The sequence below is a fragment of the Colius striatus genome, chromosome Z (genome assembly GCF_028858725.1).
Source record: "Colius striatus isolate bColStr4 chromosome Z, bColStr4.1.hap1, whole genome shotgun sequence".
NCBI classification, from domain to species: domain Eukaryota; kingdom Metazoa; phylum Chordata; class Aves; order Coliiformes; family Coliidae; genus Colius; species Colius striatus.
In genome coordinates this window covers 39,726,090-39,750,898 of record NC_084790.1, presented here as the reverse complement: position 1 = coordinate 39,750,898, position 24,809 = coordinate 39,726,090, and the positions used below count along the sequence as shown (strand labels likewise).

Below are 24,809 nucleotides of genomic sequence, written 5' to 3'. Positions count from 1 at the left end.
AAAGGAGAAGGCAATGAAGTAAAGGAACTTCAGTTTAATTATAATATCTGTCCAGGAAACAAAACCAAAAAAGAACAAGATTGTTAGAAGTATATAAAGATATTTTTTTAAGTGCAAGAATTCATAAAAGGAACCAAGCATAAACCACCTTTGGAATGAAGTTTGTGGTGTTTTCTTTCAACTGACAAAACCCCCAGATGATTAATCAACCAAAGCAGGAAACGTTACCACGTAGGAGAAGCCAATCAGGATCAATAGTCCATGTAATTCAATATTCAGTGATTAATAGCAGCTATTACTAAACCCTTGAAGAAGATGTGGAAATCATCAAAATGAGCAATTAAAAATGCAGACCTTTAAAGATACCTTTTACAAATGTTGAATACTTAGCTTATACATGAAGCATGAAATCTTGTATTTAGATTTGTTTTTTGTATCTGTGATACACACTAAAGAAGCGTATGTACACTTAAAAGTTCTTTGATGGTGAGTTCAGTAAGTTCACTAACTTCTGTACTGTACTCTTTTTTTTTTTTTTTACTGGATTATTTCAATGGTTTGATTTAAACAGATAGTATAAAAATGTTCTAATGGCATGAGGAAAGAAAATAATTCTCTTACTTTTCTATTTCTGTTCATAAGTGAACCTTGAAGTCTTTTCACTTGCTAGAAGTAAAAACATTTGCAAGGGGTTTGGGGAAGGGGAGTCGTCCAGCTCTATAGAGTACACATTTTCTTTTTAAACCATTTTGTATCGTAAACTGTGCCTTCTAGAAATAAGCCATTACAGCTGTACAGAATATAAAATGTAGTATGGGAAAGAGCATGGTGTCCTGGGGGTTTGGGATTTTGTGGATGATTTGCCAGTCGTTTGGTAGCTTTTCTTAGGTATTAGCAAATAAACAAAAATTCGAGATGTACATTGTTATGTAAATATCAGAATTGTAAGGACATTAGCCTATTCTAAAATAGGGTATTTGGCTTGTTCTTCCAACTGAAGAGCTCAACTGTATTGATCACAAACCAAATCATACCACATTCAAGAGAGAAAATGTGACCTAATTGTTCCCTAACACCTAAGTCTTTTAAATGTTTATATGTTTTGCAGATTAAAGGAACAAAGGGACAGGTAATGCGAGCAGAAATTCTTCAAGAAGGTCTTCGGGAATTGCTAAATGCACTCTTTGCTAATCCTGTGGACAGTAATTTGATATGTGCAGTGAAACTGCTGAAGGTGAGGTGCTAGTTTTAAAAGAAAAAAAAAAGTGAAGCTTTTTAACCTTGCTGCCTTTGGGAGCAGTGGGGTGCAAAACTGCAAATGAGGAAGTTTTTGTAGGATTTTATTCATTACATCATTAGCAGAGCAAGCTGCACTTTTTTTTAAATTCTTTTAGTACCATTATGAAATAGAGCCAACAAAAAAAAAAGGTACTGCTCTGAAAGTAAAAATGAGGCCATCTGTGAAGGTACAAGAGTAATAGAACTGACCTCAAGGCACAAAGGAGTCATCAGTCCCTTCAGGTCTCCCTTTTGCTGCTTCTCATATGGGAGAAAAATGTTAACAACTTGAATGAATTGTGGAGCTTTGCACATGTTCTCTATTCTGAAGGACATCCAGCAGTTAGGGTTTATCATTTTTCTGTAGCAAAAGGTTGTTGATATCCATTTATTTCGTATGTTACAGTCTGTATCATTATGTCACGGTTTAGTCCCATCCAGGAACAAAGGAACAAGATGAGCCATGAGTACTAAAGGCCACTGGAACTCCTTAAGGACGGAGAGGGCTCAGTTGCAAATTATGGTCCCAGACAAAACAGACAAGACTGCTCAACTTAGAGAAGAAAACAAAAATTAATTTAATCCACAACAACCAGAAACATAATAAACAGAGAACAACACAGAGTGGTACAATGATGAAGAGCAAAAGTAGCCCTTTAAGACCAGCTTTCCATCCACCCATCCCCTCTTCCTGGGCTCAGAGCCCTGATTCCAGTGTCTTTATCTCCCCCTCCCCTCAGTGCAGAGGGGCAGGGAATGGGGATTTCAGTCAGTCTTTTCACAGTGGCTCCTGTCACTTGTCTCTGCTCAAGTCAGACGGGCTCCTCACTGGTCCTTCCTGCTCCAGCACAGGGTCCCTCACAGACTGGGCAGCCCTGCACGGGCTGCTGCAACATGCATTCATCCTGAAGGCTGCAACTCCTCTGCACCTCCTGTGTGGGTCTGCTTTGCAGTGCGCAGACTCTCCAGCACGGTCTGCACCATGGCCACCTCCTCACACAGTCTCTCGCCCGTTGAAGCGCACTTACACGGAGCTGCTGGTGGCTCTCAGTCCTGCTATTGTCCTCCATGGGCTGCAGCAGGACAGATGCTCTCTTGCCACAGGCTGCAGGGTGGTCTCCAGTCCAGTGCTCCTCCTTCCTTACTCCTTCTCTGACTGTGGGGTCCACATGGTGGCCTCCATCTTATCTCACCCCTCCATCTCCTCTTCCACTGGAGATTTCTTTTCTTAAATTATGATGATGCCAGAGGTGCCAGATTGGCCTGGCCAGGCTGGAGGTGGGTCCACTATAGAGCCGGGGGAAAGTTTTTAAAACTGTTCATAGGGACAGCACTGCAGCCCCTTCTTGCTCTTACCAAGCAAAAAGCAGTTCCACACAAACCCATGATACTCAACAGCAGCTTCAGCCTCACGTGTTAAATACTGAAATTCAGGCTGGCTCAGTCAGATAGTTCTTGGCTCCTCTTTTATATACTCAGATGAAATTCTCTGGTGTGTCTGATGCTAGCTAAGTTGACTGAACCATTTCTGAAGTTTATTAAACCTTTTGTTATTCTCATGTAAGCTGGTGGCCAAAATAAGGTCTCTCTTTTTTATAGCATGTACTTAAGATCTGACAGATGTCACTGAAGAGTTGTTTCAAAATCATATTTTAAGACTGGAAGGAGAAAAGTGGGTCTGAATGTCTAGGTAACACATTGGAAACAGAGCTAACCACACTGTCTCTAGTCTAAGATAAACTATTTACAAGGTCTGTTAATCTGTTTAGAAAAAAGATATAGGCAGTTGGGAGCTTCAGCCCTCAAGTAGTCACACAGTGCTTCTAAATACTATGAATTATTTCATTTGATTAATAACAGTATCTCTTCTGTTGAGAGTTTATTAAAATTTTGTAATTTTCTTTAACAAAAAATTAATAAGCCCTTGTCTGTAGTTGACAGGCTCAGTTTTAGAAGATGCCTGGAAAGAAAAAGGAAAGAGTGATATGGAGGAAGTGATTCAGAGAATTGAAAATGTTGTGTTGGATGCAAACTGTAGCAGGTGGGAAAAAAAATTATGTGCAGTGTTTAGATTTGATTTTATGTCAAACAGAACACCTTAAAAAATCAAGAATAATGAACACATGCAAAACATTATCTTAAAAACTTGTATTTATTAATATAGTAAAGTGATTTGGGTCACTCGCCATCTGACAAAGAAAAAGAACCAAAACTGTTTCAGTTAAAGGGATGTGGAGGTTTTAAAATTTGTTTTCATGTTTGTTATATTTTTAATAGAGATGTTATTCCACTCTAATGATTTTTTTAACCTTCCGGGTCTTCAGAAAATTGTCTGTAAGTTCTTTAGGCTGTCATAGCAAGTATATATATAAAGAGACAGTAGTGGTGGTATCTCATTTATACTTTTAAATCTGAATGTAGCCATATTAAATCTATATAAATCACTACAAATGTGAAGGCAAAATGGAATATGCTCTGTGGTTTGTTTGGTTTTTTTTCTGGAGAATGTATCTTTCTGTCAGGATCTTAGTGCAGACTGGAAAGAAATTACTTTGCTAATATATTCTGTGTCTTAATATGCAGTCAAGTGCGTTCATGTGGCATTCTGATGTACTTCATCCTCAGTTTCTTGCAAACTTACTAAAAACCTGTAGAGGATTTAGATTCTGTGATTTGGTCTCTTGCCATACAGAGAGAGACCAACAGGTAGTTTACAGTATCTGTGGGTTGAAATTGATCTGCCCTTGGGGGATAAGAAAGATTTTGCTTTGGGAACTACAGAAAATTGACTATCAAAATTATCTGCAGACGGGACCAAATTTTTTTCTTTTTAGAATTCAGGGGGAATTGAACTATGTGATATTTGTAAGATAAGAGAAGCCGAATTTCTTGCTTAGGACAAAACTTTCTAACTTTTGTAGTACCTCTCTTTTATTTCAGAGATGTGAAACACATGCTTTTGAAACTAGTAGAGCTGCGATCGAGTAATTGGGGTAGAGTTTATGGAACTTCTTCACATACAGAAGCTACTCCTGAAAATGATCCAAATTATTTTATGGTAAGAATGTATGGGCACTTCATTTCCTTTACTTACTGTGAATTTAGTTTTATTCATAGACAGAATGCTGAAAACTATAAACAGATGTCTCCATGAATGCATATAACTTTCTGTGCAACTTTATTTGTAGAATGAGCCAACATTTTACACTTCTGATGGCGTTCCTTTCACTGCAGCAGATCCAGGTATGCCACAAAGATACTATGCCTGTCTTCTTTAAAAACAGTAATTTAAGTTTACGTCCTGCTGGAGTACATAAAAAGTTGTTCTTCAAATGTCTGAAACTTGCACAACTTCAAAGACAAAATTAGGTCTGAATTCCTGTATTTGTATAACACGTGCCTTACTTTTCATTAAAAGAAATTAATGGTTTGAAATTGAGAATATGTGTTCGAGTTCACATAGTTCAGAGACTTTGTTACATAGTCCTCAGCACTTGGTCGCTCCAGGAAGCCAGAAATCTTCAAATCTCCTTCTGTTTTTCTGTAGTTAGTAGCAAAAGTGTGTATTTATTCTTTAGTTTCTTAGTTTTCTGTAATCTGAACATAATGTGACATGACATTATTTGAGGTAAAGATATCAGTGACTACCTTAACAGTTCTCTGGAAAGATATGTATCATTTAAAACTGTACAGATGTATGTTAATTTAGATAATCTTACATAGTACTCGGGCTCATTTTTACTTTGCCAGATTACCAAGAAAAATACCAAGAACTGCTTGAAAGAGAAGATTTGTTTCCAGATTATGAAGAAAACGGGACAGATCTCTCAGGACCTGGAGATCCGTGTGTTTTCTTTTTGAGTGATACTTTTTTATACTGGTTATTTTTGCTTCATATTTGTGAATCCAATCTTGGAAAAAAAATGAAACTAAACAATGTATTATTTTGCTCTACAGTCAAATTTATGTGTTTTGGGGGGTGTAGGTTGGCTTGTAATCTCAAACATTTGAAACAAATTTAAATTTACCAACAACATGCAATGCAAAAAAAAATACTTTCCTTATACATTCTGAGGTGCTTGCTCTATTTTTCTGTGAAACACGCCATTTATGGCCTCTGTGCAGATGAGACATGCTGATTCCCTTGTTTTGAAATAATCAGAGAATCTTAAGGGTTGGAAGGGACCTCCAGAAGCTAATGAACTGAGCAGTTTAATATACACTTTTTGAGAGTCAATAGCTGATGACTTTTTTAATGCCATTTAGAATTATATATACTGTCATGTTCAAGCTACAGCTCTGTTGCAGTTTATGGTGATGCACCCTCTAGTTGGATCTACAGAAAACAAGGAAAACTTGTGTATAACTGAGGAGAAAGAAAGTTGAGATGATGCCCATCACCTCTCAGCTTTATTCTGAAACTCTGTAGTAGTCTCTGCTCTGTGCAGTACTGATCATCGTTAGTGAGATCCAGTATTTTCTGTGACATCAGTAAAACAGACCATTTTCAAAAGACTGGTTACCATATAAGAGAAGATAATATAACACAGATGCAATAGGGAGGTGAATTAAGATTGCATTCTTTCATATATCAACAACTAGGAATTCAAGTTTTTTATATGTACATATACATATATTCTTTGACTAGTGTGCAACCAAGACAATGATGCAGTATTTTATTTTAACTCAGATGTTGACCAAACAAGAATTATGCTAATCAGAATCACAGAATATTATGATAATTATGTGTTTTGCAAATAGATGAGTACAAGGACATTACTAAATTTTAGGAAGCTTGGATGATATCATAGCATTTTCTATTTTCTTGGGAACTATTTCTGTCTTTTAACTGAGGACAGTAGAAGATGATCTTAAATGGTAACAAATACTGCAGCTACCCTCATAATAAAATAGTTTTTTCTTATATTTAAACAGAATTTTTTGTGTTCCAGTACCATCCCATTACCCATCGTCCTGTTGCTAGCTACCATAGAAAAAAGGGATGCCCCAACCTCCAGACACTCACCGTTTAGATATTTGTAAATATTAATAAGATCTCCCCCTCAGTCTCCTCTTTCTTAGACGGAGCAGTGGCACAGGCTGCTCAGGGAGGTTGTGGAGGCTCCTTCCTTGGAGTTCTTCAAGACTTGCCTGGACATGTTCCTATGCAATCTGATCTAAGTGAACCTGCTTCTGCAGGGGGGTTGGACTAGCTGATCTCTAAAGGTCCCTTCCAACCCCTACCATTCTATGATTCTGCTTTTAAATATCTGTGCTGCTTTGAGGTTTCTATTTATTTGTTTTCCTAGTACCCATAATATTTTTTTTTTCTTCATTCCCCTTCAACTAAATATCATAGTTAAGTGCTATTTATAAAGCTTTGTTTTATTCTTGACATCTTAAAAAAATGTTTCTGAAAACCTGTACTATTTTTTTTAGGTATTTTGATTACATTGATGAAGAGATGGATCCAGAAATTGAAGAAGCATATGAAAAGTTCTGCCTAGAATCAGAACATAAGAGGAAACAGTGAGATATTACACATAAATATTAGTTTATTCAACCACTTTAGGTATGGTTACAATACATGGGGATATTAAACATTTGTACCAAAATAAGGAGCTTGATTTTTCTCTTAAGTACTAGTTATACAATTTCCGTTTTGTTTAACAGTCTGCCAAAAATTGTAAACTTATGCCCTGTAACTTAAAATGTTGTGTATATATCATAGTTTATTTTATGTACAGGTATATGAACAATGTTTTGGCTGCAATAAAAAATATTTTAAAATTATTATAATTGGAATTAAAATTTAATGGGGAACTGTCCCATACCATTTCCCTTGAAGGAAGAAAAGGGAAGAATAACTTTGTGAAATTTAATTGCTTGCTTGGTTTAGTATATATGGGGATTTACTCATCCTCTTTACTGTATACAAGAAGATATCTGGTATTTAATTTGGAGAGGAGTTTTTTGTTTGCTTGGGTGTGTGCTTTTTGTTAAGAGTGCAATCAAAATGTGGATATATTTTATTCTGTAGATCCTAATCATGAGAAGTGTTTTTTGAAGGGTTTGGGTTGTCTGGGGTTTTTTGTTTTGTTTATTTCTTTTTAATCTCTCTTCTAAAACCCATATGGGCAATATCGGGACTTTTTTTCTTTCTGGAGTAAGCATGTTATATGTTGATATGTGAAAAAGCAAGCAGTCTTTTGGAAGTCCAGTGCTTTCAGGTCTTGGTTCAGATAAGCTTATCTTCAACTTTTACATGGAAAAACAATCCTTTAACTTGTTGTATTCTTCAAGACTTTATGAATATAATTGTGTTGCAACCATGCTTCTCAAGAGTATGTGCAGTACTCAGTTTTTTTCAATGTCTCTTAATGTGTCTAACCCTCCAGCAACTCTTATAATTTTTTCCATTCTTCTAATTTTATGTAGTTTGATTTAATTTTGTAGTTGGAGTACATTAATGTATTTCATAAATGTCAACATTCTAAAGCCAACTGCTTTTTTTTGACCCCTATATAATCGTGTTAGATTTTCCTAGAGTACTCTGTTGTTGTTGTTGCCAAGCTCAGTTGTACAGTTCCGTGTTACTGGTTAGATTGAGTAGAACCCCTTACCAAAACCAGATGGAAATATTTCCCACAAGTTAGGTACTATAAAGAACACATGTTGTAAATATGCATGTAAATAATTCTTTTAATATTTCACTGTTATTTGTTTGGTCAAATAACTTGTGCATTTGCTAATAGAGTGTTTTTCTGGATGTTTATTTAACATATTTAGGTTGGAGCTTTGGAAAATAAAAATTAATTAGCTTTGCTTCCTTTGGTATAATTTCACTACCTTGTATTTTTGCTTTTTAAAAAAAAAACAACAAACTTTTTAGTCCTTCCATGTCCCCTTCACCTAACACTCCTTTTTTTTCTTTAGTTGCAAGAGTATTCTCTTTCAATACTCACTGAAAAAATAAAAATCACAGAAGGCCAATATGATCCTAAAATCATAAAATCAGAGCATTTAAAAGTCTCTAGACTAAAATCTAGAAACTAGCAAAGTAAAAAAATACATTATTTTCACACACACGTTCTGTAATGTTTAATATCTTTTTCATGCAAAACTTTTGATCCAAATACAGGACTGACTTCCAGCTGACTTTACAATCAGATGTCCTACGGAAAGCATATTTACTCAAAACTTCAAGTCCCAGGGAACATGCATTCATATATGCATTATGGTGACTTTGTGAGACCCCACTTTACATATTTTAGTTTTGCATCTTTTGTAGTGTGGCTTTTTTTCTGTGAAGTAGTTGTCAGACTCCAGATATATATTATGCCAGTTTGTGAAGACAGTACGTTTTAAATACAGAGAAGAACCATGTACAAAATGTGCAAAAATGTTGGGAATTAGGGATTGCATATATGAAGCAATTCAGATCAAGGTTTGCAAAATATGTGTTGTCCTCCACCAGAAATACACAAAAATCATGGTGTGAGACGACTTGTTCAAAGTAGTGGAGAGACTTAAAGCTTCTGTGCATATGAAGCTTTGCAAGACCTTTAGGCTCCTACTGCAGTTAAGGAAAAACTGGTGTTAACTCTGTCCTACTGAGTAAGGAAGATGGGAAAATCTTTGCTTTAAACACTTGGCAATCTTTCCAACTTACCTTAAATCTGAAGTCTAACACAAGCTAGTGATGGTGGAATGAGATGTGAGAAAGCAAAAGACAGCAGCAGGTTTTGCACTGTCATAATCACAAATGGCTGCTTGTCTGCCTGCTTTTAACTGCTCTTTGTATGACAGAAGTAAGTCTTGAGAGATTTAAATATGACTTCACCTGAATTTTAACATTTACAAATTTGAGGTGTACTGTGTGAAAGTGTTTCTCATTTAACAAGTTTCTGAAAATACTTTGCAGATAAAAAACCTTTTTGAAAGAAACACTTTTAATTCAAGCACATGACCGAGCTCCACATATTAGAAAAAGTATACACAGTATTTCCCAGTATTAACAATTGTTATTTAACAAAAATGGTTAGTATTTGAAAAATCACACTTTGCTTAAATTAATTTCAAATTGGGCTGCAGGAGGTACTGCTTTGTATGTGCTTTGCTTTTTAATGAAAATTACATATTCAGAAATTAAGTCAGCTTTTTCTCAATTTCTTTCAAATCCCCTAAGAACTTCTTGCTACTGGCCTCTTCTTTTTTTGGTAGGAAAACAAATGGTAATGGGGTTTTTAAATGTTGGACTTAATTGTAGCAGTATAGAAAGAAGCAAAACTGATTCGGCAACATCAGGTGTCACAAATTATGCATAGCTGGGATTATTAATTTTTTTTTAATTACAATTAGTGACAGTCTGAATTTTAATAGTCTTTTTTTCTCTCTCTCTGGGACAGTACTTCCTATTTCTTCTTTCCTTCCTACTGCACGGAACTCAGTCAATTACTGATAGCTCAAGTTTGCAACTTCTAACTGCAATAACCAGTTCTGACTAGTTCTGATCATCCAGTTTATGCCTGTGGATCCTAGTAGTTGACAAAAGAACAGTAAATGACATTCTGGACAAAAGTCATGGATTATACTGCACTGTTTGTGAAGCTGTGAATTGCTGATTCACCACTTCATGACCTACTTCCACAGTTCCTGCGCTGAGGGTTCTGACCATAGCAGTGAAGTTGCCAGCCAGATAAAATGTATCTACCATAAATAAAAATAATAAAGGATTCATAATTCACATACTACATACATTGAAAAGTGCTTCAAGTAGGTACTATGCAGAATAATGTTAACTTTAAAAGGTATTGCAAATAGAAACACATTTATTTTGATGCATGGTTTGTGTCTGCAGCCACTTGACGAGATGTAGATATACTCTCTGCTTTGCTGAGAAAATAGTTGTATGGAATGGAAACTTATACTGAACACAGTTCTGATATTATTGCCTACTGATCTGGTAAACCTGTACCTCCATAGGTAAGGGATGGTCATTACAGCTGTATGAGACTATACAATCCACTGTGGCTCAAGTAGCAAAGGATCTAGGACTACATTTGCTTAGTGCTTTAATCATAAATTTATAATTGTCACAACTGTAAACTCACATTAAACTCACATTGATTACACTGTAAATATTGGGGGGAGGGAGAGAAGAATGTAAATATCTTCCAGAGAGGCAACTAATGTTTCATTTGGCCTTCAGGAAATTAATCTGCTCAGCTAGGGCTTCTGTAATCCAGTTCTAAGTACATGGCTACCTGCTAGCTTTCCCTGCCCTGTGGATGCATGGATGTAAAGCAGAAGTTGCAGATTTATCAGTAAGTAATTTGTCTTTGGCATATGTTATATATTGGCCTTCTGCCTTCTCAGTTACATCCCTTAAGCCTCCTCCTGGTTTTCCACAGCTGCTTGGGTGGGGAGGCAAGAAATTAACACCCTTCTGCATAGCTGCTGTCACGATGCAGTGTAGGGAGGCAGGAGGGAGGAGCTTGCTGGTGCTGCTGGAGCAGTTCAGCAGGTAGCCTGTGCTCTGTATCAAGGCACCTACTGAACAAGGCAGATCCTAAAAGAGGCAGTCACAGGTAAAGAGGGGTTTTTTTCCTGCAGTCGAGGCCTTCCAGCAGATTTTAGGAAAAAATTACAGTTAAAAGACCCACGTATTTCCATTCAGCTTGGTTTACAAACGTGTCTATAAAAAAGGCCCCACTTTCTACCCGTTGGCTGCTAGCAGGATTACAATGTGAGTGCCCCAAAGGCATGCCTGCGCTTCCGAGGGGAGAGGGGTGGGGGGCATGCTGCCCCGCCCCCGCCGCTGCCTTCCTTCCCGCCTTGCGGTCGCGGGGGCTGGGGCAGCTTATCTCTGAGAGCGGGTGTTCCCTGTCGGTTCCCCGCTGTCCCGCCTAGGCCCCGCGTGGAGATGGCGGCGGAAAGCCTGATGGTGCTGTACGGGGACGACTCGGTGGAGGTGCACTACACGGAGGGGTCGCGCTTGCTGCTGTCTGCTTGCGGCCGCGAGTAGCTGTACGAAGCGGCTCGCCCCACCACCGCCCACCCCCTCCAGCCGCCAGAGGCCGCCCGCCAGCGGGTGGCCTTCGTCGTCTGCGCCCGCCGGGTACGCTGCAAGGGCGCGTCGGCGGCTTTCCTGAGGCGGGGCCGGGAGGGACGCGAGGGTTGTGCCATGCGGCAGCGTGTGGGGTCGTGCACAGAAAAACTCGACGGTTGTGGGGTTTTTTTTGTTTTCTTCGCACTTCAACAGGAACAACTTCTACGTGCTCTAGATTTCCGGAACAAGTTTTCTTCTCGCCCGTATTTACCTTCACGTGTTATACCTGTAGGAAGAAAAAAGGTGAGAGTTACAGCTGTGATGCATACGTAAAATAAGCTTCATTAGTTGTCTGGAAGAGTGGGCTTGTGTAACTTAATGTGCATTTTTGTGAGTACAGGTCTTGAGGTTCTCCAAAGTACGGTTTGGCTACTGTATTTGTCAACTTTATTAGAATACTGCTATTTTAAATAACAGTTTTAAACGTTTCTCCCTTTTCTGTATTTATGCATATCCTTTGTAGCCAGACACTAGTTCTTTCACTTTTAATAAGTCTAAAACCATGTTTATATATGATGGAAAAAGCTGGTTTATATATCATCACTTCTGTGTGCTTGGAGGCTTTTAAGGAAGACTCGGTGACAGTGTTTTCCAAGAAGCTGTCAGGCTCCCACAGAGGACTGGGGCAGTGTCACCTTGTGAGAATGGCTACTCCAGGTCAGACTGAAGGTCCATCCGGAGACCCTGTTTACCATTTCTAGGAGCTTTACTTCTCATCAGCATCCTTTTGCTGTTGCCACTGAACACATGCGAGTCTGTGCACGCTGTAGTGGGAATCTTAAGATACCAATAAACGAGACAGATTTAAGTTTAAAACTTTTAGTTCATGTTAACATTCACACACTTCATTTTAATGTGATACTGTGAAAACACTGTCAGTCCGTATAACTACAAACTTAACAGCAGTCAGTCCTTAACAGGCTCACTGTGTATTTGCTGCAAGGTACAGCAGCACAGAGCTGATAGTCTGTTGTTAGCACGAGTGGGTAGCCATCCATCTGTCCCATCAACTGTCCAGGCCAGGATCATGGATGAATTTCTAGACAGTTTCTAACTTAGAGCTTCCACTGTGGCTACCTGTTCCAGGATGATAAGTAAATTTCCCAAGGCCAGAGTCAAGTACTTTAAGTTAACTCTAGGGATTGTATTTCTTCAGTATTTTACTATCAGTTAGTGGTTCTGTAGCCTCTTTTTTTACCCAATGCCCAAATTTTCAAGGCCTTTGCTATTTCTCACACTTCAATAGCCCATTATAATGATTTAACAGCTACAGTCTCCAATTCACTCAGCGGGTCTTCATAACAAGATGATAACAACCCCAAGAACCAGCCTGGGGCCTTGCACAGGTAGTGTAAGACAGAGTTAGCCTAAGGCTTTCAGGCAAGTGTCTAACAGTGACAGAACTTACACTGGGCTCACTGGGTACAAAAACCCTTCTGTAGTTAGACTTTGTAATTACTTTGCTTAGGCATGAATTAAGAACCTAGTACTACTTAAGCTCTGCTTTGCCCAAGTGAACCATCCCCATCTCTATAGTCAGCTTGACAAGGTAGGTCTCATCAGTGGTACAGCCTGTTCAGATCTGCAAGTAGTGTTCAGAATTAAGATGAACCATGAATGTGTTCTGTGGTATGGTTTTATCTTCTGTTTGTTCTTCCTCTCCTAGAATTTTCAAACATTTTAAGCTGCTACTGAATATAGAGTATGGTTTCAGACAGTCATAACATGAAGATGTTACTCCTGGGTGGTTGTAGTCAGCTCAGAGATCATCTTTTATATAAAAAGTTAGGATTGCTTTGCCCTTTTTATATCACGTGACATTCGTCTCTGCTGAATTCTCATCTGCAGCCTTATTGTCCAGTCACTTGATCTTTGTTTTTTGGGGTCCTTTTGCAATTCTTTATGATAAATTTTCATCTTTAGTGCCCCCATTACCTTCAGCAGACTTTCCGACCTTACTAATAAAAATTGGTGCTGTCATGTTTTCATTTTTATTGGACTCTAGGCTTTTGCAATGCTGGGCCAAATATTATCACGGTGGAACCATATCTGATTAAAGATCAGACAAATAAGACAAAAGGGATTAAATATAAATAAAACATAAGTGTGAATATTTATTAAATTTTCTTCACATCAAACCCTTGAGAGGGTTTGCATTTCTGTATTTATTTGAGATCCGGTGCTTTACCTGGAGTCTTCAGTTGGAAGCAGACTAAGGATGTTTTCTGTGTGATAATCAAGTATAAGGGTAATACAAAGGAAAATACCTCATTTTAGGGCAGAATTTCAGCAGATGACTAGAAAGGCATTCTCTGTCTTGACAGGATGTTTCTAGTTTCCAAAGGTGATTAGTGGATTTGCTAAACTCTATCTGTATCTTGTTTTTGGGCAAAGCTTTAATCTGGGGTTTGAGGTAGATGCAGTGCTTATCTGGATAAATTTGTTGCTGCTTCATTTTTGTAGAAGAGGTACAACAAGGGCATATGCTATGAAAATGTTTTTTGTTTGTCTTGAGCAAAACTGCTAATTGAAGCAGCAATCTGTGCTTGAATAGAACAGCAGGAAGATGAGACTTTCTTTTGAGACATTACAAATGTTAAATTGTAAGTCTAACATCTTCATTATATTTTAAATTCTTCATCAATATTTTATCCTCATCCCATCAATAGCTATATAACTTAATCCACGGTGCTGCAGGATTAAGTAAGATTACCCACCTAGCTGTAAAACATTTTCAATAAATTTCCTTTTCTAATAGAAAGATATATACACTGTCCCACGGCACTTTACAGGCTTATTTTAATTCTATAAATAGAAGATTTTTGAACACATAGAGCTTTACTGTATGAACTTTTAATGCTGGCTTTCCATGAAGTCCACTGGTAACTGATATGATCAAGGTAATTTAGGCTTTCTCTTCAGTGTTTCTTAAGAAGCAGTTGGAAACAGAAGTAGCTACTATTTGTGGGCAGTTATGCCTAGTCAGTTGGCCATGTACCTTACTATTTTGTGCATGGATATTAAAACAGGAGGAAGTAGATATGAAGGATAGAAGTCTTACTTCCTCTTGAGTTCACGTATGCAAATAGAAACAGAGTAAAGTTGCTTGCTAAGTATCACCTAGCAGAAGGCCTGAATTCCTTTACATGTAAATCCTCCCTTGTAATTTCTGAGAAGGAGGTAATTTTTATCTTGCTACACATTCCAATCCTTTTTTTCTTGTATTAGATTCTTTTTAGTGATATCTTAGAATTTAGATGGCCTGACCCTGCTACAGCTGATCTAACAAGATATATCGACAATGACAGTGTGCAAATCTCGTCATTAGATGGTTATACTCACCTTTACCTGTCAGTATTGCAGCAGGAATTTACACTGGAGTTCTTATGCAGAGTCAGCCAGTCATCTGCAGCATCCTTATGCTCCTCACAAGAGACTAGCAACTATCAAGCCAGAGATCCGTATGAAAAGCCAAGTAAAAATTCTGTTGAAGAAATTTCATCAAAACATATGATAACAGAGAACAAGAAAAATAAACGTGGTTGTGATGAAGGTAAATACAAAGAACCAACCAAACCAAAGGACCAAAGAGAGAGAGATGGAGTCCCTTTATTCTGCACAAATTGTTCTTCTGAATATGCCTGGGTTACACAGTGTTGGTCAGTTTCCTCCTATCCAGAAGAATGGAAATACCCTTTGTCTTTGGCACTAATGTGCTGTAACTTACATACTGTTAAGAATGTAATGAAGACATCTGAGAATAAGACATACATCTGTAGAAGCTGATGCTTTAATAGACCTCCAAACACATGAAACAGTTTCTCGTTTACCTACAGCTTTACCACTCAACTGCAGAGCCCCACATTTACACAGGTAATTTAAGCAGTTTACTTCATAGTTGTTAACATGTGTTTACAGTGCTTCGATCTGGAACTTCAACCTCTAGCAAAGTAACTGAATTCTACTTATGAAAAATAGAAAAACTATTACCGTACTTCTTTTAGGATCTTCTTGAAATGTGACATTTGTGAAACATACTGTCTCCTACTGTAATGAACATATAGTAATTAGTCCAGAGAAAAATAAATTTTCTTTTCTGACATGCTGTATAAATATGTAAATGAAAAAGAGAATACGGAAAAAAGAGCACAGGTTTGGGGCTGGTTTGATTGGGTTTTTTTGTAATTATTTGGTTTTTGTTTGTTTTTTTTCATTTTTAAGAAGATAATACTTCTGAGGTGGGCCTGTTCTTTGTCAGCACCACTAAAAATTATCAAAAAAACACTTTGCAGGTTTGATAAAACTAATTTGGTAAAGAGTGTGGATAACTAAGAAGTCAGAGGACTCAGAAAATATGTGGCTGCTTTTCCTTTGGACAGATGTTTATGCATCTGTTGATACAGAAACCAGGCCAAAAAAAACCCCAAAACCACATGATCTTCAGACTTACTGAAGTTTTTATTGTATTCTATACAGGTGGACTTTCTGTGACTTCTTTCAGAATCAAGATACTGAAAAGCGTTCATGCCCTCAGCTAATTCAAATTGTATGATGCCAGGGTGTTTTTTACAGGTATGTAGGAGATGGTGCTTTTCATCCCTGAAAGAGTTCATTTGTATATGAATTAATCTTTAAGATGAACTCTCCAACTTTGTCCCTTTCTCACTCTTTGAGAAATTGTGCACAATCTTTATGTAAGAATCTATTCATTTCTCATGTTTGTTCATTGGACTTAAAATTTTCTAGTACAGTGTAATTTCAAGTCTGAAAGTGGGTATGTCTGAAACAAATGATCTGAAATTGTGTTTAAGGCTTTTAAAGAAGTCATCTGACTGTCTGATTTCTTAAAAGTTTACTGGACAGCTGGGGCTCCCACACGCTTCACTGACAGTTATGATGTTTGGTTTCTTTGCTACTTATATAGCTACTTTTGACAATGAAGATTTTATGCTTTAGAAATGTTTGTCTTGGTGACCTACATAATTCACATGCTGCTTACAGCTACATGTGGATTTTCTTGGAAAAATTGCATTGTTCATATGGTTAAAAAAAAAAGTATTTTTTTTTAAATTGCCCGTACAAAATTGTTATATAAATTTTGAAAAAAGCTACACATGCTATCAAGCATCTAAATATCTTTGATAAAAGCTTAATCGTTTTTTAAAGCTTTAATCTTTCCATCTAGTGTTCATTTTTTGCAGTGTAATTCCTAATTTTCCTAAATTTTCATCTGAAAACAAAATGTTTAGCAGCTCTTCAGTACTGTGTCTCATTGCTTTGGAAGTGTGGTAAGTAGCCATACTTAGTCTTCTGAATCCCATTACCAAAGTCCAGCCTTCGAGCCACAGAGTTGCAGAATTGGGTCATTAAATGGGCTTTAGGCTCTAAGGTACCATATAATCAGAAGTAAAAGACCATTGATCTTAGCAAAAACCACACAGCTGCTGTGGAAATTAAGACCTTCAGATTGTTTAGGAACCATTCTGTCTGACAGTCTCTCTAGACTAGATAGGGCTGGTCCGTTAAGAAAAAATATTTTTTCTCTTTAGAGTCATTCTATTTTCTGGTCCATCTCAGCAGCTCTTGTGAGATGTTTACCTCAACACAAAACAAAAAAAAAACAAAACAACCTTTCCTTAGCTTGTTTAACTCCCACCCACCATGCACATACAGATCAAAAGCCTGATTATGCTAATCTTTGTTGAAATAAGTAATTGGTACACTCTACTGTTTGTGAAAGAATAAAAAGGTTTCCATGTGAGAGTTGTGTTGAAAACGTGTTTCTGCTTAGTGCTTTATTCAAATATACTAACTTATTTTGCTTATCTAGTGACACAGTATTTTAAATACTTGTTGAAAGTCTTCTTATTTCTCTTAGATTTATCCATGGTAGGACAAACGTCACAGAAATTTATCCTGGCGATAGCTCATTTTTCAAATCGGAGGAAGCATTATTGGGAAACTATTTCATACATTATGCAGTCCAAAAAGGATCAAAAAAGGTATAAAACTATAAAATTATTTTGAAATATGTTCTGAGTTCCTACAAGCTAGGATTTTTCTTAGTTTTGAGACATTTGGCTATGCAATCTGTAGTGAAGTCCCTATACTGGTAATTCCTACAATGACTAAATTGAGCACTCAATTATATAAGAAGTAAGATTATTCCGTTTCAGGATATATAGAGACAATAAGAAAGATGTTATTTGTTGGAACATTTATTTCAACTACGTACCGCATTAAGGTTCTACCATAACAATTTCTCACTAATTTTAGAGGAGTTTAGTCTTTAATATATTGGATGAGAATTTAGTATTCATGTATTTGGAATTGTTTTAGTTTTTACTATCTGGAGACAGAACCTAGAAGATGCATGTTGTTTTCTGGCTTTGCCACAGACCAGCTGTTCAGTTCTGGTTTTCCCTCTCTGTGTTTGTCTGTTGTGAACTTTCCTCAAAGTGGAGGTCTCCTCAGGTGCTCATGCAGTGCTTTGTATTTTTAAAGCAGAATTACCACTTCAGTTTAGCCTCCAACTTGTAGTTAAATGTAACTACTCAGTTATTCTCTGATAAAAGAAGTTCTTGGTCCATACTGAGTTCATGGAAATCGTAATTGTTTCTTCCCACAAAGTAGGCTTAAAAGGTACAACTGTACTTTTTTCTTTCCAAGGACATACTTACCTGTGTGGTGGGACAAATGTAAATGTGATTATAGTTGCTTTCTGCAAGTTCATAAATTTAAAATCTTGCAAGCTTTTTAAACAGTTTCATGCTGCAGTATCTGTAACTAACTCTTCTCCTTTCTGCTCTTTACTACAGAGAGAAGAAAAAATGTATTCAGTAAAAAGCCTACCTCCTGATATACCAGGAAATCCATACTCTATATCCTCCATCATTACTCAGGCAAACAAGTAACTCTATCTTTGTTACATTAATTCCTGTGACTTTGAAAGGACAGTACCTACATGTAATTACATGTAATATTACATGTAAATTACATGTAATACTTATTATGACATTAAGTATAAAGATAAAAGGAATTTATATTAGCATTGAAGACATCTCTAAACTTACAGAACAAAGGTAACACCTGTTAGAAGACAGATTAAGTACAAAATACTTAATATTTTGGTTTGGGTTTTTTTTCCTCAGAATACTTCAATACTGCTACAAGATTAAACTTTCGTTAACTCATAACTATTCCCTCTGCTGCTGGAAAATGGTATGTACCTGAAGATTTATAAATCTTTCAGTGTTACTAAGGATGATTATACCGGCTATAGGGAATAGGGTATAATCTAGAGGGAGGAATGGTGAGTGTATCCTTAAAGATCATAAGGTATACGTTTAGGTATTGAAATTGTGCAGTGTAAAGGTATATTTATGAAGCTGAAAGCAGTTGCATGATAGAGGTGGCCGTGGTCTGGAAAAACAAGTGAATTGAAAAGCTGGGAGAGATACAAACAGCTGTAATGATGTAATTAACCTTTCTTCAAGATTTTTATGTATTTGTTTGTTCCTAGATAACTGAGACAGGTGGACGAGAGATGTTGCCAGTTTTGCTGTACGAAAAAGTTATTCCCCACACGGGAAGACTTGTTATGTACTCGGATCATAAAGCCCATACTGTTTTTTGGGATGGGATGACCCTGAATATGATCTGGGATTTCAGCTTTTCCTGTAGTAAGATCCAGGTAACTCATTAGATAGAGGAATGACTGTTCTTAAAACTTGTAACAAAAAAGTGTTACTAGGAAACTAACAAGGAAACAAAACATTTTAATGGCTATGAAATACCAGCTCTAGTTCTGGAGATTACTAACTCACAGCAGTTTGCTGCTGTGGCTTAATCACAGATAGTAGTACAAATGAAAATAGGAATTACTTGCAAGTGCCACTGTTCATGTATTGCCAGTATTTGAACCATAAATGAGGAGGAGGAATATTTCAGTGCGTAGCTGATGCCTAAAGGGACAAATGAAACTTTATCATTCTAAGAAGGATACTAAGGTGGGACTGCTTTTTTTATGTCAAATTATCTATAATATAGCAAACAGTGAAAAAATACTCTGAAAAAGTAACCTTGTGCATATAGTATTCCAAATGCATTTTAAAATCTACTTAATAGAGAAGTAAAAAGATCATGCTGATTTTTGCAAAATGGCCCTATGGAGAAAATGATGTGAGTGTGGGACTGAAGGCTGACTGCTGAGACTTCTGGCTTCTGTGTCTTTGCTTATTACCCTAAGATGACAATACACAAAAACAGATGTTGAAGTGTCTGAGGAGGTCACTATTATAAGCAATTTAAATATCATAGTCAGTGTGTCAAAATCTACAGCATAAGCTCCTGATGCAAGCTATCTCAAAATCTGTATACTCTCTCACGATAAAAGAAGAACTGTAATTTCCACAGGTTCAGAAACACTTCTTTGCAGTTTCAGAAATATTTTTTTTCTTTAATAGCACAAAACAAGTGCTGGGACCATACCACATGTTCTTTCTTCTATCCCCTGCGTTTGTCACAGCAGACTATACCAAACTGTGTCCTTGGCAAAACCAAGGTGTTTGAAGTGGAATCTTCATAGATAATGAATTCTTAAATTAGCATATTGTACTTGTTTGTTTGGGTTTTTTTTCTTCAGATTGCAGTGGAAAACTAACACTTCTTTTTTTTCTTTTTTCTTGTAAGGTAAATGATGTAGGCTGGTGTAAGTTAACTACTCCTGATGGGGTACAGCAGCTAAAACAAATAAGTCATCCTGGAATCTATGAAAGGTAACTTAAACAATTTAAAGCTAAATATAAAAGAATTCTGGATAAATCATTTCATATGAAGAAATGGTATTTACTGAAAATGTATTGCAGGGGCGGAGTGAAATACTTAATACTAAAAGTGATATCTTGCATCTAGCAAAGGGTCAGAACCTGTATGACACTGGACCACTGTGTGCTGTCACTTCATTACAATTGTTACAGTAATATGTTTTTTTGAAAATAACCAGAGCTGCATCTTGTCACATCAGTGGATAAGAAAAAAAAACCTCTTTGTCTTGTTTAGGGCTGGACAGCACTTCATCCAGTTTTACTTTATTACAGCTATTGACCTCTGCCTGCAGATTGCTTTCTCAAGTCTGCTTGCTCTAATGAGAGCCTCATTATGGAAATCGTCACAAGCTTACTGTGCTGCATTTTAGCACGCGGATAATAGCAAACAAAAATTAACACTTGTACACTATTCATTACAAACTGCACAGATTTTTTACAATTTTCTGTAATTGCAGATATATTTCTATAATTAAAAATTAAGGAGATTCCAGACAAAAAGTGGGGATCAAAAAACAGCAAGGAGGCTTACAGGAGAAGTTAGATTTTGAGTCATGGCTTTTTTTTTCAGACCCAGGTGTATTGCTTAATGCATTCTTTTTTTTTTTCTTTCTTGAATTAATGTAGTGCATTTCTCATCTAAGTGGTTTTTTTGTGAATCTCCTTGTTAACACAGATATATCAGAACAGCAATAGAATGGTGCGAAAGTTTGAATGAAAGGAAGGAGATTCCTGGATATACTGCATACTCTGGAAATGAAGGAAATTGGTATTCATCTTTATACAGTCCTAAATAATTGACTACAAACACTGTTGAAAATCACAGTCTAAAAGCCTGTAATCTGTGAATTTCACAGACTGCATTTCCTGATGGTCAAAAATGAAAATTTTATGTCCATTTATTTAGTGTGGTTTCATATCTGTCTTTCAGTGTTTAAAATGTGAGGTAAGTAGACTTTTAGGTGAAGCTTTTATTTTTGTTGCACTTCTGCCTGCCTTACTTAAAAACGAGAATTACGATGATTTTGCCGAAAGAGGATTAATGTTACAGAGATAAATTCTTGCAAGGTGAGGAGAAACTAGAGAAGAAAGGTGTCTTTTAACAGAAATAACAACAAGTGGTTCAAAACAGTACTGTGAAAGCTAAATTACACTTGTATCTCTTGCCAATATATTTGTCCTTCTTGTTAGGTGCTACTGACAAAAAGTCTGCAATCTGAAGAAAAAAAACCCAAACAAACATAGCTGAGTATTAAAAATGTGTTAATTGAAATTGATTACACTTGTTATTCAAATTAGAACTGATTCAGTAGCTGATGAAACAAAAATTATACATACATACAGCAAGGAGACTATTCTTAGAGCAGCGTCCTGATTTTTGGAAACACAAATGATTGACATGTATCAGCCATTAACTGGTGGTATGAAAAAGCAAAATGAAGCAACTTTTTCATTTGCATTTTTAGTATTTCTGGAAGCTGTTAAAAAATGAAAATTTGAAGTAGAAAATACATTTGAGAACCTTTTATGATACTGAGTTGTTAAATAATCTTTATTTTCCTGGACAGGTCTGCTGATGCTGAGCTCGAAAAAATGCAGAGATTTAATTGTATCCTTTTGAAAGCTATAAGCTTTTTTAACTTCTGTATTCTGTTATTCATCTGCATTTTAGATCATCCAAGGCTTTCTGTTCTCACCTTCTTTCATTATCTTACCCACTTCTTAAAATTTCATTTTTAAGCTATTGTTTTGTTTTCTTATTTATCACTTTTATCATTTATCTTTTCTACCTCTGCATCACCGCACCAGAAACAAAAACAATGTGCAAAAACTATGTATACAAAACCAAAAAGAACCAAAATCACCAAAACCAGAAAGCCCATTAATGAGTATTGCATTAGTTTTGCTAACACTGATCTGCTGGTCTGCTCTTGAAAGAGGAGTTATACAGTTGCCTTTGGGTTTCATGTTACAGTACAATACCTTTCCATTTATCAGCTAACCTCAGTATTGTTTGATTATGAAGTGTGTTATGCTGTATGTGCTTAAAGCCACTCTGTCTTTTAAGCCAGTGTTCAATTTTATTGCTATGAAAAGTGCATGCCGTTAGTCGTGGTTTAGGCCCATCAGGGAACAAAGACCACGATTAGCCTCGAGTACCGAAGTGGCTGAGAATTGCTCAAAGGCAGCGAGAGCTTGATTGCTGCTTAAGGTTCAGGACAAAACAGACCAGGCCACTCGGCTTGGGGAAGAAAACAGAGAAACAATTTAATGCAACATCAACTAAAACATACCCCCAAAAACCCAAAACATAACTGATGTAGAGCTTTATAATAACATGTGCTAATAAACCTTATCCTAACTTATCGCAATAGTATAAAGCTTATTTCTCAGACAGGACAAAATTCACACAAGCTGTAAAAGGTCACGCTTATCTCCTCACACAATACCTCCGGGGTCCTCCAACTTCCTTGAGGGCAGAAACCGGTTCTGCGAGGGGCCAATCGATATCTGAAGATCAGGGATGAGAAAGCCTCAGGACTTATCAGCCTTCATCTCCCAAGCCCCAAAGACCATCACTGGCCATCACCGGGAGAAATCACGCAAATGAAAGGAAGAAAAGACCTAATTTACATGTGAAAATCGGGGACAGGTTGTGTCTTTGTCTAGGCGGATAATGTCATCATACGATTTTGTAACTTTGTAACAAATATAAGTCAAGCAAGTTGCCGAGTCGGGTGGCACGTTTGTGGTGGAGTGATCCCCCGTGCGCCCGGCGCCGAATAAACATACCTTCTTTATAACTCTTTGGGTTATAGAGTTTGATTCCGCAAGTCAATAACCAAAATGAAACAACACAGAGTAATACATCAATGAAGAGTCCAACCAGCCTTTTTAAGAACACCTTCTTGCCACCCCTCCCCTCTTCCCGGGCTCAGAGCCCTGATCCCGGAGTTTTTACCCTGTCCCCTCCTGAACAGTTCGGGGGGGCAGGCAGTGGGGGTTTCAGTTAGTCTGTTCCTGATAGCTTCTGCTGTTTGTCCCTCCTCAGGACGGGTGAACTCCACACCAGTCCTCCCTGCAAGTCCGTGGGGTAACACACACACACGGCAGCCCTGCACGGGCTGCTCCGACGCGCACTTATCCCAAAGGCTGCAGCTCCTCTCTGCCTCTCGTGTGGGGCTGCTCTGCGGCCTGCAGGCTCTCCAACACGGCCTGGGCCATGGCCGTCTCCCCACACAGTCCCTCGCCCGTCCGGGCTCACTCACATGGAGCTGCTGGTAACTCTCGGTCCTGCCATGGATCTCCATAGGTTGCAGGGGCACAGCTTGCATTCTCGCTACGGCTTGCAGTGGGGTCTCTGGTCTATCGCTTCTCCTTCCTTCCTCCTTCTCTGGCTGAAGGGTCCGCGTGGTCGCCTCCATCTTGTATCACTCCTACACCTGCCCCCTCGCATTCCGAATTCCCGTCCCCTAAATAGTGATGGCAGAGGCGCCAGATTGGCCCAGCCGGGCCAGAGGTGGGTGTGAACCCAGGAGCCGGGGGAGAGTCCGCAAACTCTTTACCGGGTCTTCACTGCAACCCGCTCCCCTTGTTACTAAGCCAAAAGCTGCTCTTTGCGAAACCAGAACAACTGTACAGTGTGACATCACATAGATTCCTTTTTAAAGTAGGTTTTGTATAAATCGAAGTCTTGGTTAAAGATATTTTCTATAAATGTTGTAGACATATAAAGTAATACACTTCCTTATTTTTTAGCTTTATGTAATTCTCATGCTATGACTTTGCAGTGTGGAATGATGAATAAAAATACAGGGAAGTATTTTTCTCACTAGGAAGAAGAGTTAGACCTTTTTTTTTTCTTAACAAAGTAACACTAATTTTATTGGATAATAGCAATATTCTGGAAAGGACATATAGTGCAAAACCCAGTCTGTCTGGTATTACTGTCAGAAAAACAGAAAGAAAGAGTGAGACGGAAGAAATCAGTGGAGGATGTGAGGCTTTGGAAAAAACTTCTAAAGTAATTCAGGATATCGAGTCTCTGCTTGCAGCTTCAGTAAAGTGAAGCCTCATAATGTGCAAAGGCCTGCGTGCAGTATCTTTGCAGGAGGTGTAACAGCTCTGAGGAAAGAAGGCTGAAGGCAGAGTGGTGACCTGTCAGTGTAATACCACAGCAGACCAGCAACGTCTTATCAGTTGCTGTTATAATACCACAGTTTTCTTTCTACAGCTGTATTCTGTTACTTGCACAGGTTCTTCTTGCCTGTCCGCACTGTATACGGGGGCTTTTAAGTGTGTGAATTTCTGTTAGAATCTTACGCTGTTGATGGTGCAACTTAGTTAACTGCCTGCTCCAGTGACTCTAGTAGGGGTAAGCAGTTTTAACTGCTAAGAATGTGTTTTTATTCAGAAGCGTACACTAACTCAATGTTGAACAAAAAGTTTCGTAACTGCATCCTAACCTACGGTTTTGTCATAAATATTTCTTTGAAGAATCTGCAGCTACGGCTGGTGCACGGTCTGTCTCTTTCCTGATAAAATCCTAGCCTTTTAGCCTTGGTTTCTCTTCTAGCGCTTTGGTTAGTCCTTTT

General features: G+C 37.7%; 2 protein-coding genes across 6 annotated transcripts in view; both read left to right on the top strand.

Moving 5' to 3' along the window:
• The window catches only part of PAIP1 (poly(A) binding protein interacting protein 1), a 28,831-nt gene extending 20,728 nt beyond the window's left edge, over positions 1 to 8,103 (top strand). For all 5 annotated transcript variants that reach the window (XM_062018435.1, XM_062018437.1, XM_062018436.1 and 2 more), the window contains 6 exons: positions 1,109 to 1,234; positions 3,213 to 3,319; positions 4,219 to 4,336; positions 4,467 to 4,521; positions 5,029 to 5,122; positions 6,718 to 8,103. In XM_062018435.1, the coding sequence (XP_061874419.1) occupies positions 1,109 to 1,234; positions 3,213 to 3,319; positions 4,219 to 4,336; positions 4,467 to 4,521; positions 5,029 to 5,122; positions 6,718 to 6,811 (594 nt within the window). In that variant the 3' untranslated portion in view covers positions 6,812 to 8,103. The remainder of the gene's footprint in view (positions 1 to 1,108; positions 1,235 to 3,212; positions 3,320 to 4,218; positions 4,337 to 4,466; positions 4,522 to 5,028; positions 5,123 to 6,717) is intronic.
• A 3,100-nt stretch (positions 8,104 to 11,203) lies between these two features.
• On the top strand, positions 11,204 to 24,283 carry CZH5orf34 (chromosome Z C5orf34 homolog). The gene is given in 13 exon segments (XM_062018574.1): positions 11,204 to 11,398; positions 11,543 to 11,632; positions 14,618 to 15,156; positions 15,158 to 15,262; positions 15,866 to 15,961; positions 17,268 to 17,391; positions 18,208 to 18,299; positions 18,541 to 18,610; positions 18,912 to 19,082; positions 20,081 to 20,166; positions 20,891 to 20,983; positions 21,783 to 21,823; positions 24,087 to 24,283. Coding segments are annotated over 13 exon segments (1,899 nt in total).
• Positions 24,284 to 24,809: the final 526 nt, after the last annotated feature.